Source organism: Vipera ursinii (genome assembly GCF_947247035.1).
Source record: "Vipera ursinii genome assembly, chromosome: 8".
NCBI lineage: Eukaryota > Metazoa > Chordata > Lepidosauria > Squamata > Viperidae > Vipera > Vipera ursinii.
The window spans coordinates 13,413,882-13,432,494 of record NC_139519.1 but is presented as its reverse complement, the minus strand read 5'-3'; the positions used below and the strand labels follow the sequence as shown (position 1 = coordinate 13,432,494).

Here is an 18,613-nt window from a genome sequence, read left to right as displayed (position 1 = left end):
CACACACACACACACACACACACATACATACATACATACATACATATGTGCCTGAGAAGAAAGCAATCTCTTGGACAAAGAGTAAACAGCACTTATATACTGGAAAAAGTAGACTTTGGTGTCTTTCCAAAGGAGCAGTCTACTTCACGTCAGAGATCATTTTGGCAACATGTGGCAACTGGAGATCTCGATTATGATCAGTTTCAAGAAACATATATACATTGACCAGGTAAAGAGTTTCCGAAATACAGTTTTACTAGAACACACTTGATTTAAAGAGAATCTGATAAATCTATGGAGCTCTTCTCAGGTTCTTGATCAGCCGTTATGCTGAGGTAGCTGGGATTTTGACAGGTGGTGACCAAGATGGCTTCGTGGATGCTTTGTGCGATATAGCCCAAATTCTTGGAGTTAATGCTGCAAATGTTGATCTGCCCATTAGCAAGAAGGTAGATATGTTTGTGCTTCTCTAGGAACTCCACTTGGGAAGCTGGCAGGGAAAAAGAAATGCTTTTCACTTGGATGGATCTCCCGCTAAGAAGAAAAAAAATAGCTTAAATAAGAACAATGTGTGCATCTGGTTTGTATGAATGGCTGTGGATTTTATGCCGGAAGACTGGCAAATATCTAGGAAATCTGTCGATGGAGATTCTCAGTCATCCAGACCATGGTTGTACCAAAGGTGCTTTTTTCAAGAGGCAACTGACCTTTCTTGTTTTTCTTTGAAGATGTTTTGCTTCTCATCCAAGAAGCTTCTTCAGCTCTGATTGAATGGTGAGGGATGGAAGGATTTATATTCCTTGCAGATAGCTGGTCATTTGCATTCATTTAGAGAGTCGCTGAGGCCACTTGGAGGTTTATCTGTGTCCTCAGGGTCACCTGAGTGGTGCAAATGGGCGTGGAGCCTTCTTGGAACTGCTGAAAGGTCTGTGTTGTAGACTGGAGATAGATGATGCCATATCCCTCCCCCTCTGTTGAGAGAGGGCTGTTTAGTTTTAACATAGGTGGCCTCTTTGCTCCCCTCATTTAAACCAGCAGTCTTCTCTGTTCAAAATGTGGACTTTGCTGTCTTCGAAAGAGTGGCCTTTGTCTTTTAAATGCAGATGGACTGCTGAACCTCATCGCCAAGGACACAGATAAACCTCCAAGTGGCCTCAACGACTCTCTAAAAGAATGCAAATGGCCAGCTGCCTGTAAGGAATATAAATCCATCCATTCCCCACCGCCCAGTCAGAGCTAAAGAAGTTTCTTCGATGAGAAGTGAAACCTTCTTCAAATTAAAACAAGAAAGACCTTTTGCCTCTTGAAAAAAAGCACCTTTAAGAGATCTAGCTAACCTCCCTTCCATTATTTAATAGAGGAGAAGACATTTTGATCTCTGGGGGCACCTTTTCAACCCACATCCCAAGCCTTCTCCAGACAGCTGCCAAAACCAGCCAGACTTTCAAACATTCGGGGGGGGGGGAGAGAACACAGAAAAACTAATTTTAAAACCTGCAATGGGTATAACATACTTTATAGAAAAACTTCAATCTGCCTTCCAAAATAGCCATTAGAGCAATAAAAGAGCAGAGCATCCAGATCCCAGTCACATTCATAACTCAGGCTTTTGCCTGATTCATACGCTCACTGTGGCTTTGGCTTTCTGCATTCAATCCATTCCTGGCTATTGAAAGATTGCCCATTCCTGGATCAAAATAGGCATACCGGATTTGGACTGCAAAACACTGCATGGCACCAGATGTTCAGCCAAGGGGTATGGAAACCTCCAAAGGTCATCTAACTTTTGTAGCCTTGGTGGAGCAGGGGGCTAATGCCTCCTTAAGTAACACCAGCTGCCTGCAATTAGTGCAGGTTCGCATCCCACCAGGCTCAAGGTTGACTCAGCCTTCCATCCTTCCCAGGTAGGTAAAATGAGGACCCAGATTGTTGGGGGCAATTAAGCTGACTTTGTAATAATGCGGCTTGGGGTGTGTGTGAAAGCCCTAATAAGCAGGCATATACATAGAATGAAGGCTACTGCTAAGCTTGTAAGCCGCCCTGAGTCTTCGGAGAAGGGCGGGATATAAATGGAATTAAAATAAAAAAAATAAACCTGTAGCAAGCCTGGGAAGAGTGTGTTATTGCCAAAAAGAGCAGTTCTAAAATGATACTGGATTGATCTGGCATATTAGCTTTCTCCAACATGATGCCATGCTAATGTGCTGATGTACATCCTCCAGAGACTCGGTAAATAATGGATAGTGACCTTACTGCAAAACTGAATCTGGGTCGGTCACCGGGATTGATTGGTAGATAGATGATAGATGATGATTAGCTGTTGTTTCCTTTTGCTGCCAATCGCCAGCCATCAATATACCAATCAACCAATAGGAAAGCAATCAACCAATAGGAAAAAATAAAAAATGTATTATGAATAAATTAAATGTATCCATTTACTTAGAGGTTCTTTGGAGTTTTTGTCTTGCTCCATCACCCTCTGAATGCAACCAACGGTTCTAGAGTTAATTAACTGCAAGAGTAATTACACCATAAACACATGGAAATATGTGGAACCTTATTTGCTTCCAAAAGCCTTTTGATTTATTATTTTTTGATACCTGGCTAATAAATCTTATAAATAAACAAATTAATTAATAATTTTTTGATGCAAAGCTTCGGTTTAAAAATATGAGTCAAAGCTGATTTGTTTGAATTTTCAGATCAGATCAACCTTGTTAATCAAACTGGAAAGTTGCATGGATCTGCAAAACGTCTCTTTTCAAATCCATCTGATAGTTTGGAAGGGATTTTAGCAAATGTGCAATAGATTTTTCTTTTCCAGATCAAATTGTTCAAAATAAAAAATTACAAATTGTCATCAGTCTTTGAATTGGATTGAATCAAGATTTTGATTGGATCAACATTGACTTTCACAACCTCCATGGAATATATTTATAGTTTGGACTGAGAAATAGGGAGTGGCTCAAACTTACCCTATGTCTCCCAAGCACAACACTTTTATCTCTAACTCCTACTGAGTTTATCATGAAGGAGTTCCATAATTTCAATATACCTTGATGCAGAAATGAAAAAAAGAAGCCATAGAGCAGTTGAGGTTTCATCAGCCAGTAGTTAGGAAGAGCTATCCTTGGTTTGTCAACAAACAAATTACAGTATTCATTGAATACTTACAATTCAATCCAATAAAGCTATGGACTCCCAACTGCCTTGTAAGATGCTCCCAGGAACCCGGTGTTCCCAGAATCCGCAATTTCTCTTTCAACTTTTCCCTAATCAACATAATCCTCTTCACTAGTGTCTGAAGACTTTGTTTCCTAAGGAGGTTGGAGTTCAGAAAAAAACAAAATAAACCCGTGGCTGTGGAAACTGATCATGTCTATATAGAACTGAATTAAAATCAAAGAGTTTTCTCTCTTAATACAGCATTTAGTTAATGTAGCAAGCCTGGGAAGAGTGCGTTATTGCCAAAAAGAGCAGTTCTAAAACGATACTGGATTGATCTGGCATATTAGCTTTCTCCAACATGATGCCATGCTAATGTGCTGATGTACATCCTCCAGAGACTGCAAAACTGAATCTGGGTCGGTCACTGGGATTGATTGGTAGATAGATGATAGATGATGATTAGCTGTTGTTTCCTTTTGCTGCCAATCGCCAGCCATCAATATACCAATCAACCAATAGGAAAGCACCACATAAATAGGACTCACAGAAAGGCCCCAAGCACATATTCTGCTAGAGAGAAGTTCCCAGAGGATGGGCTACAGCACAAGGCTGAAAGCCTGGAAGAGTAGATCTCTGGTTCCGGTGACCGACCAAATTTGATTTCGTAGCATTATCCTGGGACATGTATATTTGCCTTCATTAGCGACATTGTTGACCAGGAATTTTAGAAGCTATAGTCAAATAATTCAAAAGGGCATTACATTGGGAAAGGTAACTATGTGCATTTGAAATGCACGTACAAAGATGACGGACCCTCAGTTTTGCAATTTAGAACTTCCTAGAATTTTAAAAGACATTGAAGAAATAATTGGTTAAAAGCAGTACAAAGAAATTATTCCTAGAAACCACTCCTACATATATCAATGGCCAGAGAGTCACACTGTGCTAATAAGCACCATTCAAGGTAACTACGTTGTCTTCTACTTCCAATAAAAAAACAAAACAAAGCTTCATTCCACTCGTCAGTTAGAAGTTTCAGGATAGAAATGCTGTGAATTATGAAAATTGAATTCAAGTACCACTCAGTTGGCCAAACTAAATTGTCTGGAACCAGAAGACAATCCTAATGACCTATCCTAACACTTCTGTACCAGCTCACCAAGTGTTTTCAAGAATCCTTATTCTTGTTTTATTTAGATGAGGACACTGAAGATGGCAGAACCTCCTTCTGAAGAATGCCTTTATTGGCTTTTTTTTTGTTTGTCTTCCCTCATACCAAGCAAAAAGTTTATAACTTAATAGTATATTCTTGGATACTTCACTATAGCAGATGGATCATAATAGTCCCAAGATGGTAATACAGAGAGATGATTTCATGGCTAATGTAACTTCAGACTATCTGATTACTTGTCTTAACTTCTTACCATTCATAGAAATGAGCAGGGCTGGTCAGTACGATGGTAATCACCCGTGCCCCTAAGCTGGTGGGTCCAAACCATGTCATGGCTATTAGCTGAGCTATCTGTGAGTGGATTCGGATCAGGGTTTGATTGTCTGTTGTCACCACAATGAGGTTCCCCACTCGTTCATCTGCATGAGATAGCCAAAGAGACACGATGCTGCAGTGCTTAGTATAGTGGGAGGCACGGTTCTGCGCTGGTTCTCCTCCTTTCTCCAGGGTCGCTCGCAGTCGGTGTTGGCAGGAGGACAGAGGTCGACCCCGAGGCCTCTCGCTTGCGGAGTACCTCAGGGGTCGGTCCTCTCGCCTCTCCTGTTCAACATCTACATGAAACCGCTGGGCGAGATCATTCGCAGCTTTGGAGTAGGGTACCATCAGTATGCTGATGACACCCAGCTTTTCATCTCAACTCCAAACAACATCAGTGATGCCCTCGACGTGATGTCCCGCTGCCTGAAAGCGGTCCGGGAATGGATGGGGAGGAACAGGCTTCAACTGAACCCGGACAAGACTGAATGGCTGTACGTACCGGCTAGCCAGGATACTCAGAACATCCCATCCCTTAACATCGGGGACGAGTTACTACCCCCTGTTGATAGGGCCCGCAACCTGGGTGTCCTCCTTGACTCGCAGCTCTCCCTGGAAGATCACATAGGAGCTGTGACCAAGGGGGCCTTCTCTCGGGTTCGACTAGTTCGCCAATTACGGCCTTATCTGGACCTGGATGCCTTACGTACAGTCACCCATGCGCTTGTGACCTCTCGCCTAGACTACTGTAACGCTCTCTACTTGGGGCTGCCCTTGAGATCCACTCGGAAGCTTCAACTGGTGCAAAGTGCAGCGGCGCGGACACTCTTGGGAGCCTCCCGATACTCCCATATCACACCTCTCCTCCGTGCGCTGCACTGGCTTCCAGTTGCCTTCCGTGTGAAGTTCAAGGTGCTGACAATGACATACAAAGCCCTACATGGCATGGGTCCGGACTACCTGCGGGAGCACCTTCTGCCAATGTCAGCGCCCCACCGCCCTGTGCGCTCCCACAGAGAGGGCCTCCTCAGGGTGCCACCGCTCAAGGAATGTCGGCTGGTGGCCCCCAGGGGGAGGGCATTCTCAGTGGGTGCGCCAGCCCTCTGGAACAGCTTGCCAACCGAAATCCGGATGGCCCCCGACCTCCGCACCTTCCGGCGAGAATTAAAAACTTACCTGTTCCAGCAGTCCGGCCTGGCCTGATAGCTCTTATTGGGGTCCCAGTTTGTATTTTACTAGTGTTTGTTTTTCATTACGGTTCATTCTGTATGCCTATCTTATTCTGTACACCGCCCTGAGTCCCTCGGGAGAAGGGCGGTTTATAAAAACAAATAAATAAATAAAATAAAATAAATAAATATTGTAGTTGAGCCTGTATTTCTATGAAACTAGCTTTCTCCAAATATTCCTTCCTCAGCCAAGCCTCTTAATATTAGGGTTCTTGTCATCCCATCAAATACAGAAACTTATTCTGATTCACTCTCTCTACATTTCACCAATTACTAAAAGAAGAGTTCCCCATAAATTCTGGGGTCTTGGAGAAGAGTCTACCTTTCCTTGAAGATAATAGATCAATCAGAGACATCCAATCCACATGAATCCAGATGGGGAGATAATGGATGGACTGTTTTCTTTTGTCCTCCTCTCACAAATGCCGGGAGAATTAGAGTCAGATTACTCTTGTCAGAGATGTGAACCGATGTTCAGGGAAGATTTTTGAATTAGTCTAGGATCTGTTTGATTTCGGGGCTGAACATTTTCTAGCTTATCTCTGTTTTCTGACATTAAATCCATCAGACTTTGGTAAGAAGACAGGTAACTTCATGAGACCTAGTAGAGATGACAGATGAACTTCTCATTGTAAGACCTTCTCCAGAAGTTGTGGATGCTCCATCACTGGAGGCTTTCAAAAGAGACTGGACAACCATTTGCCTGAAGTGGTATAGGGTCTCAAGCAGGGGGTTGGACTGGAAGACCTCTGAAGTCCCTTCCAACTTGATTATTCTATGTTCTATGTTCCTCCTTTCTCTTAGGAACCAATGCTTTTTGATAGGCCTTGCATTTTTATCCTTGACAACTCTTAACACAACACAAATTGAACCTGTTTAAGAGACAGGAAAGGGACACGGTGGCTCAGTGGGTTAAGACACTGAGCTTGTTGATCAGAAGATCGGCAGTTTGGTGCATCGAATCCCGAGTGCCGTGTAACAGAGTGAGTGCCTGTTACTCATCCCAGCTTCTGCCCACCTAGCAGTTCGAAAGGACGTAAAAATGCAAGTAGAAAAATAGGGACCACTCCGGTGGGAAGGTAACAGTGTTCCATGAGCCTTTGGCGTCTAGTCATGCCGGCCACATGACCACAGAGACTTCCTCGGACAAGCGCTGGCTCTTCGGCTTTGAAACGGAGATGAGCACTGGCCCCTAGAGTCGGAAACAACTAGCACGCATGTGTGGGAGAACCTTTACCTTTACCTTTAAGAGACAGGAGCAAGAATATGTGCTCTAGGAAGGGATGTGACAATAAGAACAGCTTCAAATGATTTAATTACTGTGGCTGTTGTTGTGGCTACCTTTGTATCTAGGTCCTTGTTGGATTCTTTTGCTGGACAGCTCCCTTCCTAATTCAGCCTCTTTGCTTAGGATTATTTCTTTTTTATGATGGACAGCTCCTCTGCTTTCCTGTTACAAGGAGGAATTGAGGAATTGAGCCAAATAGCTTGGAAAGATTAAAAAAAGTTTAATGGGAATAATGAAGGTTTCATTATTGTTCAGCTCTTTTCATTTGCCATGTTGCCCATTGGGGGCAAAATTGATACAGTGATATGAGGATTGGACAACATCCAAAAAGACCTGGGTCCAAATAGCTCTTTGAAAACAATGCTTTGGATATGCTCAAGTCACCCTATACACAGACTGATGTGAGAAGCACTAGGTGTGATGCACAAGTCCTATTTAAAAAAAAATAAATCAATAATTTCTGCTCTAAGAATTGGGCCATCAACACTTGTGTTTGTGACATGCCCACAAGCTTTCTAAATCGATTAAGTAACATGAGTTGTTCTTTGACATCAGAAAGCAATTTTGTAGAGCCTAATTTATGACACCTTAGAATGGCACCCATAGCTCACAGTCTTTGTCTTGTCTTTATCTTTGGATAAAACAATCCAAACCATAAATAATCTAGACACCGAGCATCAAAGTAGCAAAGGAAAGCTTGGGATTATTGTCAAAAAAGGAACACTTAAACTTTAAGGTGAACATTTCAGTCCTGAAAATTCAAGAACATAATTTCTTTTTTCTTGTATTTAGAGACCTCTAGTGTTTGGACATACATACTGTATATTTTTTTCAGAGAGCATTTATTTTAAGAACCAGAATGCATCTGCACTTAGATTAATTATGCATTAATATCCAATTATTTCCATTGCTATTTTGGCAGAAAAGATCACACTGTAGCCACAGGCCCTGTGTTTTCAATATGCAAGGCTCAAATTCATTCTTTATATCACTCTAAAGGAAGAGAGCAGATGGTGGAAACTTGATGACTCTTCTTGAGACTTTGGAGAGATATTGTTAGTCAGGTAGTAATTTTGAGACCCATCAGGATCTGTAAAAGTGAACCTTTGAGATTGTACAAGTACTGATTAAAGTGGATGGTAATGACAAATATATCCAGTCATGCAGAAAATAGTGAAGATAGTTGACATCAAATACAGAAATGGGCTTGAAAGGTAATCTTGATGAAAACCGGTGCGACTGTGTATCTGTGCACTGTTGAAAACAAACTGAATGTGCAATTCAGATGTTTTCCTGGTAAATGTGTTTAGCGACTAAAAAAAAATAATCTTCCTTATCTGGATTGCAATACCTATGCACCGAGGCAGCTCTAGGACTCTTCAAATGGAAAGAATGAGAAGTGCATCCAACTTCTTCATGTACTCAAGAAAAGATAGTTGATGCATGTGCTATAGCAATAGCAGTAGCATTTAGGCTTATATACCACTCCAAAGTGCATTACAGCATTCTCTATGTGGTTTGCAATGAAGAAGCATTATTTGCACATGGCCCCCAACCATCTGGGTCCTTATTTTACCAATCTTGGAAGAAGGGAAGGCTGAGTCAACTTTGAGCCCCATCAGGACCGAACTCCAGGCGGTGAGCAGAGTTTGTCTGCAATACCCCAGTTTAACCACTGCGCCGTTATGGATAGAAGCTGGAGCTAGCTAGTTCAATGCCCCGCTCCTACCCCACATTTATTTATTTATTAAATGTATATGCTGCCCATCTCACTGATAAGGTGACTCTGGGCAACTTACAAATGGTAAAAAGATCATTATAAAAAGAATTAGAAATGGAAAAGAGGTACATAAAAACTAAGACCAAGGGGATGGATGGCACAAGGGGTGAGGCCTTCTTTTTACCCTGTCAACCACACCAGCAAAGAGTGTCCCCACTGGGGCCAGAAGCCAGCTGCAAAACCAGGTTTTAAGGCAACTGTACTTCCAATTTGTGCAGGGATTCTCAAATGACATTCAGTGGGTCCCAGTTCCCAGACGTGTGGCAAAGAGGGTTGAGAAGGCGAAGACTTACCATATAAGCCAAAGTTTTTAGAAAAGGACTGAGCACATAGCATCTCAAAACCTTTGTTTACAAACAGACGTACTGCCCAAACATCTCTGTCCAAGTCTCCCGAGGCCAGTCCTTGAGCTGCGACATCAAAAAAGGGGAAAAGATGCCTTCTCTGGGGAAACAACAGTGGAAAAGAAGAAGGGAGGGAAAGACAGCAGATGTCTCCTTATAAATATAATTCATTTGTTATGGCGAATGAGTTTAACAGGACAATTTGGCCTCAATGCTGCCTTGTGTGTAGCTTAGAAATGGCTATTCACAGAGGCTGTGGAACTTCTGCAAACAAGACAGCAGAGATTATAGCCTTGATGTCAAGTACAGAAATTACGTGGGCTGACAGAGGGAAAAAAGGTACATCTAACATCCACTTTGACAGTCCCTAGTATGTATATCAAGTCTTGTAGGCTAGTAATTTTGTATGTGTATTGTCTAAAAACAGTGCATGAATAATGTCTGAGATCTGACACAGAGGCAACTTAACTGTCCTCTGTGACTCCATTCAAAGGAGAATAAACCCAGTCACTTTGTTCTAGAATATCTCAATCACTGGAAATGAGAGAAGGCTGTTTTTGCATTAGTCATTGACTTATGAGCCGTTGCTTAGTGATCGCTTGAAAATTATGATGAACCATGCCAAAAGTATATATGACCCAGTTCTGATGGCCATCCATCCATCTGGACATGTGACTGCATTTTGGACACTCAACAACTAGCCTGTATATGTGGCCATTTACAGCATCCTGCAATCCTGTGACCATGATTTACGAAGTTTGTGCTGAAAACTAGTATTTACTTCTGGTCTGAGGCAAAAAAATGCCCCATAGCAAACTATGTGTCATCCTCCAGCTCAAGACTCCAAATAAAAGTCCAGGATTATTTTCATTTCTGAAAAGCTTACTATTTATTCAATACACGGCCTGGTAAAGGTGAGGTAAAACTAACTATAAAATCCCAAGGCATCAAACCATAGCTTATTTATTTATTTATTTTATTTTAATTCCATTTATATCCCGCCCTTCTCCGAAGACTCAGGGCGGCTTACAAGCTTAGCAGTAGCCTTCATTCTATGTATATGCCTGCTTATTAGGGCTTTCACACACCCCCTAAGTGGCATTATTACAAAGTCAGCTTAATTGCCCCCAACAATCTGGGTCCTCATTTTACCTACCTCAGAAGGATGGAAGGCTGAGTCAACCTTGAGCCTGGTGGGACTCGAACCTGCACTAATTGCAGGCAGCTGGTGTTACTTAAGGAGGCATTAGCCCACTGCTCCACCAAGGCTCTATAGCAGTAACATTCCTGGGCCAAACCCCCCCCCCGCCCCAGATGTCCATGTAGCTCATGTGAACAAATTCTCTTTGTTATGAGACCCATCTGCTATCTTCTTCACACCTGCTAGAATGTCCTTGAAAGGTTTCCACACTGTTGATTGTCAGCAAGATCTGGAAAGGTTTCATTTCTCTAATTAACCCATTTGAAAACAATACCTCCCCCCCTAGTGACAAGATAAAAAGAGAGGCACGTAGCTGCCAAATTTTCACTCTTGACATTATGGGTTAACTTAATGTATCTGATGATTGCTTAATGACCACGGAGTTCACTTTATGGCCTCTGTGTTTGTTATTTTACAGCATGACTTATGTCCCTAATGGGCAGGCTCCATTGTGGTCATAAGTTGATGAATACCTGTAGTATCTATTGTTCTGATTCAGGTTCAGTGCATTCATTCATGTTTTCTATAGAAATCATTCAGTTATAATTTGAATGCCAGTCATAGAAAAGAATCCTCACTGTGGCCACGTCACAGATGAATTAAATCGGAAGGGTTCTTAAACTTAAACTCTTAATGCCACACAGGCATGGTGTCAACAGAGGTCATTTTGCATGATATCGTTTGCAAGTGTTTCTACATATTGTGGCCTGCCTAGTCATACTTCTCCTGAAGGTATCACTTGCCTTCATCAATGATGCAACTCTTCTCCATTCAGAGGGCTTGAAGCCAATTTCTTCAGGAGCATGCAGGAATATAATGGAGCCCTCTCGGGCATTCTGCAAGGACATTCAATATAATAGCCATCAGTTTTGGTGGGCAAGGACTTTGACAGTAGGGCAGAAGGCTTAAAAGATACAACTGGAGGCAAAGGGTTATTTACTATAATTACTGGCAGTTTTGGAAACAGCACAGTTGATTCTAAGATGCTACAAACAGTATACACAAGAGCATCATGGAGTAGCAAAATTGACAAATAATCTAATGTGATATAGGTCAAATTTCCACATTTTTAAAACCATGACTATTACCTGAAAGTTGTTGTTCTTTTTGTTGTTGTTGTTGTTGCTGTTGAGAATTCATAGTAGTATGCATTATTTTTTCATAGAGGAAGTAACATCTAAACCTACTGTGGCTAAAGTAAGAGGGATTGGATAGCCATTCATTGTCAGAAGTAAACAAAGGATCTGTAACTGATTTTCTTTCTTTCTTTCTTTCTTTCTTTCTTTCTTTCTTTCTTTCTTTCTTTCTTTCTTTCTTTCTTTCTTTCTCTCTTTTTCTCTTTCTTTCTCTCTCTCTTTCTTTCTTTCTTTCAAGTTTTATTAGTTTATAATATACGATACAATCAAAATACAAAGTAAACAGCGAAAAAGATGGGGAAGGAAAAAGGGAGTAGAAAAGTGAGGCAAGGGAGAAAAAAAAGGGAAAACAAGGCATTGACTTCTGACTTCCTTTGATTCAATAGAGTAGGGGTCTTCAAACTTGGCCCTTTTATGACTTGTGGACTTCAACTCCCAGAATTCCTCAGCCAGGCACACTGGCTGAGGAATTCTGGGAGTTGAAGTCCACAAGTCATAAAAGGGCCAAGTTTGAAGACCCCTGCAATAGAGTGTCAACGTCAAACCTCAAACTTTTTATTTTTACAAAATAATATAAATTAGCCATTTCAGTAACATCAAATCTATCTAGCTGGTTAAGCACACAATCAAAATGTCATTTTTCTTTCCCACCCCAAGCACAAAAAATCTGGAGGCGGTTTCCACGTGGCAATAAAAGTATTCGTGCAATAAGAATCGTATTAGTTTAAACAGGAGACAGTAAATACTAAGGGGAAAAGAGAGGAAAAATTTAATGTGAGAGCTTGAGATTTGTACTAAAGATACTTGTATGTCATTGTATGATCGATTAACCCAGCCGCTTTTTAAATACTTAAATGTAAAACTAGAAAATCAAAAAAACATTTTTCTTTAAAAAAAAAAGTATTCGTTTTTTAAAATCAGTACAGTCAATTTAGCCATCTCTGCTAGCGCCATCACTTTTTGTAACCATTCCTCCCTTGTAGGAATCGATGTCGTTTTCTGCAGTCTTCCATAACTGATTTTCCTACCCTTGTATATAGTGCCAATTTAATGCTGAACAATAATTGACTAGATACTTGTGTATAGGACTGAGCAATAAATCTTAACTGCAACTGAACTTATGGCCCTAATTCTTTGCACCTGACACACTTCTTCTGAGCCCAATACTATAAGCCAGTGATGGCGAACCTTTTAGAGACCGAGTGCCCAAACTGCAACCCCAAACCCACTTATTTATCACTGGGTGCCAGGTGGGCGTGGCCTACTCGGTGGGTGTGGCTGTGGTGGTCATGGAAGATTGGGTGGGTGTGGCCAAGGTGGGTGTGGTCACCTCAATGTCGCTCATGGGGAGGGACACCTGTGGGGGGGTGGCTGGTTGAGGAGGGACAGTTGCCACCCCCGAGGCATGGAGGGCTCTGAGTGCCGCCTCTGGCACCCGTGCCATAGGTTTGCCACCACTGCTATAAGCATTACACTAGATGGCTATAGGGGTGTTGCTTTAAATAGATATATAAATTGTTGCTTCCTGATACCTGCAGTTCTGCCACAAACATTTCTATGTCAACCGATAGCTTGATGGGATCCCAGTAATGGTAAGAACGGATATCTGTAAAGCCAGCAACTTGGAATATGCAACCAAGAGTTCCTGAAAAGACAGGGATACACATTTTGTGTCACTTTTTTTAAACTTGGATTACTGCTCTTTAGAAGGCCAGATCCTGAAGCTAAAACTCAAATACTTTGGCCACCTAAGGAGAAGGAAGGACTCACTGGAGAAGAGCCTAATGCTGGGAAAGGTTGAGGGCAAGAGAAGAAGGGGACGACAAAGAATGAGGTGGCTGGATGGAGTCACTGAAGCAGTAGGCGTGAGCCTAAATGGATTCCAGAAGATGGTAGAGGACAGGAAGGCCTGGAGGAACGTTGTCCATGGGGTCACGATGGGTTGGACACAACTTCGCAACTAACAACAAAAAAACCCAGCGCACTCATAATAAATTATGAGATGAGACTCATAATTTGGTGATTGTATGATTTACCTTCAGAAGGTTTTACATTCAATATTCAATTAAAAATTATCGGGTAACTCAATTTAAGTCTATTGAGATCTATTTCATAGGCAAGATGAAAACATTATGCTAAATGAATCAAGGGTGCATAATAGCTTCATTGTTGTTTATGAAATTGGAGATGACTGGGGACAGGTGACAGGTGTTTTTTCAGTCTCAATTCCCAATGCTCTAAAACACAAACCCATGGTTTGATTGCCACTTTATGGCAGGAAGAAGTTTATTGCTATTAGGGTGTGACTGCTGAAGCCCTCATGATAAAACCAAGTCTCATTCATGTGTAGTTCTACACAGGTACATCATTAATCAGAGGCATAAGATCACTTCTGCTATATCAGTGGTTCTCAACCTGCAGCTGATGGACCCCTGGGGGGTTGTGATGTCATCAGAGGGGCTCTGCAAAGATTTAAAGAAATGTTATGATTTAAATCTTAAGTTAAGTCTTGGGGGTCTGTGGCCACAAAAGGTATTTTAAGGGGGTCCATGATGAAGAAAAGGTTGAGAACCACTGTGTTATATTGCGAACACCCAGATGGGAGATGAAGGCCATGTAACCTTCCAACCCCTTGATTTGTTGTCATGTCTGATTTTCTTTCCCACCAATGTTTCTAATGGCTTTAATGGTTTTATCTGTAAGACTAGGTCAAAACAGGGACAAAAATATATTAGCTACCCAGTTGTGGTTCAGCAATATAGATAATTGCTGGAGTTGAATGCTTGGATGGATACCAACGGTGCAAAAATTCAGCTCCGATCCACACAGCACCTGTCCCACCTATTGTGTGAACACCACCTGCCTGTTTAGAGAGAAGGAAGATTTTTTTTATCAACCAAGCATGTAGAATTGTCAACTCAACATTTCAAAAGATTAATTTTCATAGCCAGTGTTTCTCCATCTCAGCAATTTTAAGTTGTATGGACTTTTAAGTCCCAGAATTCTCCAGCTAGCGTGTCATGCAAACTCAACTAAGGAGGGTTTAATCAGTCATGGTTAAATAAATTATTGCTTAGAACCAAAGTTGAATGCAGTGAGAAAATAGGAAAGGCAGAAGAAGAATTTAGCTACCCTATTTCAACAGGCAATCTAAAAATTGGTTCTAGGCCAACAGGCATTGGGTTAGTGTTTGTGATTAGTTCTCAGCTTATTAATCCTCTGCGAGATTTAAGCATCCCTTCTTCCTGTCATTGGAGAAAGGGTTCTCAAATCTGGGCCAAATCACAGCTTTCTTTGACAAGAGCAACAGCACAGGAAAGAGAGCTGTTCCCCCCCCCCATGATTACTCCCAAGCTGCTAATGGCCTTAAATATTCTTTCCTCCCATGCCATGGCAACAAAATAAAGTGTCATAATGAACAAGAAAAAGATGCTACCGCACCATTGTTTCCGATGGGAAAAGCTCCATAGAAGCTTTTGATGTAATCAATAAGGGAACATGTCTATTTGTTCCTTTCATATCTCCGTCTCCTAAGCATAGGGCCATACTCATATAAATATCCCCATACCCTGTTGTCTAAGACAGCCTGGTTGTTCTTGCCAATGATCAGTTCCATGGCTGTTTTGGTGAACTCCACGATGCCCAGTTCTCTGATGTATTCATGATCCAAAGTGGGATCTTGAGGGATTTGCCACAGAATTTTTCGCACAACCGGTGGGATCCAAATCTCGTCAGCATTATCAGTGTGGCATCCTGGGAAAAGCAACATAACCGAGACATAACTGCCAATGCTTTAGGGATGAAAACTGTCAACACACTGTTATTTTTATAGTTAAGCTCACGGCTTAAGCCTTTTGAACACCATAGAATAACATCTGGCTCCTTGCGTTTAAAGATTCATAACAAGGATGGAAATGGTAGTGTGGATGTCTCCTGATGGTCACTAACTGTAAATGCCACACAGGATTTACACTGTGTAAAAATAGAGAAATCTCCCGCACTTCAAGTCTGGAAGTCATGCAAAGCCCTACATATATGATATGATATTAATGTCTGCATCTCTCTGAGAGCTTAAGGGAAAGTGGACTGAATCCACATTACCAGACTCTGAATACAGGCAGTCTTTGACTTATAACCATAATTGAACCCAGAATTGTGGTTGTGAGGAGTGTTGGCTAAGCACATTGATTTGTGCTTCTTAGATTGTAAGCCGCCCTGAGTCTTCAGAGAAGGGCGGGATATAAATGGGATTTAAAAAAAAGAGTTTCCCCCTGTGACCGTGCCTGATTTTACAACCATTTTGCAGAAGTAAACACCAGTGTTCAGCAAACAAACAAACAAACAAGCAAACACATAAAAATACGTTGTGGTCATGTAACAACAGGATGATACAAAAGGCCATAAATTCAGGCTAGTTGCCAAGCACCCACAGTGCAATCGTGTGACCATGTGGGGGTGATGGCAGTTAGAACTTTGAATCTAGGCCATAAATTAAAGCCTGCTGTTACATTGGATGGTAGCTATGCCAGGACTACTTGTAGCTACACAGAATAGGATAAAGTTTCTTCCTCGGTTTATATAGACCATGAACTTTAACACTAGGTCCCCTTGTCATGGAAACATGTTTTTTCCCCCTTTGAATGTAGATATTGACCATAATATTCAAAATCAAAAATATATACTAATCTCATGTGATCACAAAACGGGCTTTTTCAGTTGAATGACCTTCCCACAGATATCTAATTCAGTACCTAGGTTAGAGTCTTTACTGGTTGAAATTCTCATTTTGCTATTTCGGTTAGTGCTTCATATTTTTCATTTTAGTCTGCTGTTTTCTATGATGGTTTTCTATGATGTTCTTCATTGTAGGTGATGATGTATATTACAGGCACTACAGTATAACATTGTCCCCATGCCTTCATACCTTCTCTTCTACCCTAAAGGCTAAACATTTGTCGGATACTCATGGTGATTCTGAAAGACTGCCATTTTCAAAAGATTTCCCAGGGAAACACTCCAACTTGTAGGGCAGGGGTAGGCAACCTCGGCTCTTTTATGACTCATGGACTTCAACTTCCAGAATTCCTGTTGTAGGGGGACTGTACTGTTTAGAGATTATTTTTTTAAAAAAAAAACCTGAAACGGAACATAAAGTAACAGAGTTGGAAGGAGCCTAGGAGTTCTTCTAGTCCAGGGGTAGGCAAGCTTGGCTCTTTTATGACTCGTGGACTTCAACTCCCATGCTGGCTCAGGAATTCTGGGAGTTGAAGTCCACGAATCATAAAAGAGCCGAGGTTGCCTACCCCTGGCCTATACCATTTCGGGCCAATGGTTGTCCAATCTCTTCTTGAAAACCTCCAGTGATGGAATACCCACAGCTCCTTTAGGCAAATCACTCCTGATTAATTCTTCTAACAGGAAACCCGATCTTACCATCCAAGTTTGTTGTGAATTAGAAATCCTGATACGTGTTAGTCCACGTTGAGCCTTGGGAATCTCCTTGACAAATTCCTGCAGTTTTTTGGGCAACACTTTTTGGAAGTGGTTTGCTTCTGCCTTCTTCCTAAGGCTGAAAGTGACTTTTTCAAGGTCACCCAGCTGGCTTTCTGCCTAAGGCAGAACTATTATCTCCTGATCTCCCAATCACCAGAGAATCAAAATAGGGCTGCTTCAGATTTGGACAGTACAGTAAACCACAAACCTCAATGACTGCAGTATCTAAGAGGGCAGCATATACTGTACATGTTTGTCAATAGAGATGGCATGCAATGTAAACAGGGCTATTCGTGTCTGAATAAGAATTAGATTACCTGCATGGCCAAGGCACACTTTTTGGGGTGAGGGATCTTCTCTGTAGACATCTAAGGGAAAATCTACTGCCTTGGCCAAGGGGACATCCAAGAAGACAGAAAGAGTTGTCATAGTACAGTTTAGCTAAGACTTAAGATGATTTTTCAGACAGATTATTGCTCTGTTGAAAAACTGGTCCATAACAAGTTCTAGTATAGCTTGCAGAGTTCCTAAGGGAACCGTTTCCTGGGAAACCAAATATATTTGCCTTTCAACATTCTGAACTAAGTGAAGCAGCATCGGATGGTTATCAGTCACGTTATCCTGCAAAAATGGACATATACTTACTCATTTGTACCAAAAGGTTGACTGGCAATGCCAGAGACCATGTATATACTCCTGGCACCATATATGTCAAACCACTAGCTTTAGATTTAAGACAATGCCTTGTTCAAAAATTGTGTTCAACCATCACATGGTTTAATTGGTTTTTGGTACAGAAACTGGTATGAACCCAGGCCATATACTTTGGAAGACATGGACTATCCCTCAGTACCATCTTTAAGCTCCATCTCCTTTGATGGTTTAACTCATTTTTGGTACAGAAACTGGTATGAACCCAGCCGATATACTTTGAAGATATGGATTATCCCTTAGTACCATCTTTAAGCTCCATCTCCTTTGATGACCTTCTCAGAGCTGACACATTAACAAGCTACTGGGATTATAACATCACAAATTCTCAAAGCTGCTAGCTCCAAATTCTTAGAGGAAGAGGAATCCAAATCACATCTACCCAGCACTCTGCTTACGAGAAGCTTATAATTAGCCGATGACAGAGAAACTTCCACAATTGTTAATAGATATTTTGAAAGACAAATTCGGGTGATTCCCTAGCCAAAGCATTGGCAAACAGAAATGAAGCTACAGGCACCCTACCACAATGAAAATATAGAACACTACATTAGATTGGACTTTCAGAATGCTTCTGTTTTAAACCAGCTTGCTTTTCATAATATATTACCACTAATGCAGATGGATTTAATGTTAGATGGGAATTAATCATTTGTTCACAATGAAACTAACAGTTTTTATTGGACAAATGTCAGTTTCTTGCCTCCAGGATCAGGTGGCCAACACCCAGTTAAATGCCAATCTCTGGAGTATGCCAAAATTAAAGATGTGCTTTTA

At 41.4% G+C, this 18,613-nt stretch overlaps 1 protein-coding gene across 1 annotated transcript; it reads right to left on the bottom strand.

Annotated features, from left to right (window-relative positions):
* Window positions 1-272: 272 nt before the first annotated feature.
* GOT1L1 (glutamic-oxaloacetic transaminase 1 like 1) lies at window positions 273-17,554 on the bottom strand (the record flags this gene model as incomplete). Its single annotated transcript, XM_083368888.1, has 9 exons — window positions 273-490; window positions 3,175-3,317; window positions 4,593-4,758; window positions 9,245-9,395; window positions 11,240-11,332; window positions 13,165-13,277; window positions 14,372-14,495; window positions 15,201-15,385; window positions 17,443-17,554. 9 exons carry the CDS (start codon window positions 17,552-17,554, stop codon window positions 273-275), a joined length of 1,305 nt encoding a protein of 434 aa, XP_083225014.1.
* Window positions 17,555-18,613: the final 1,059 nt, after the last annotated feature.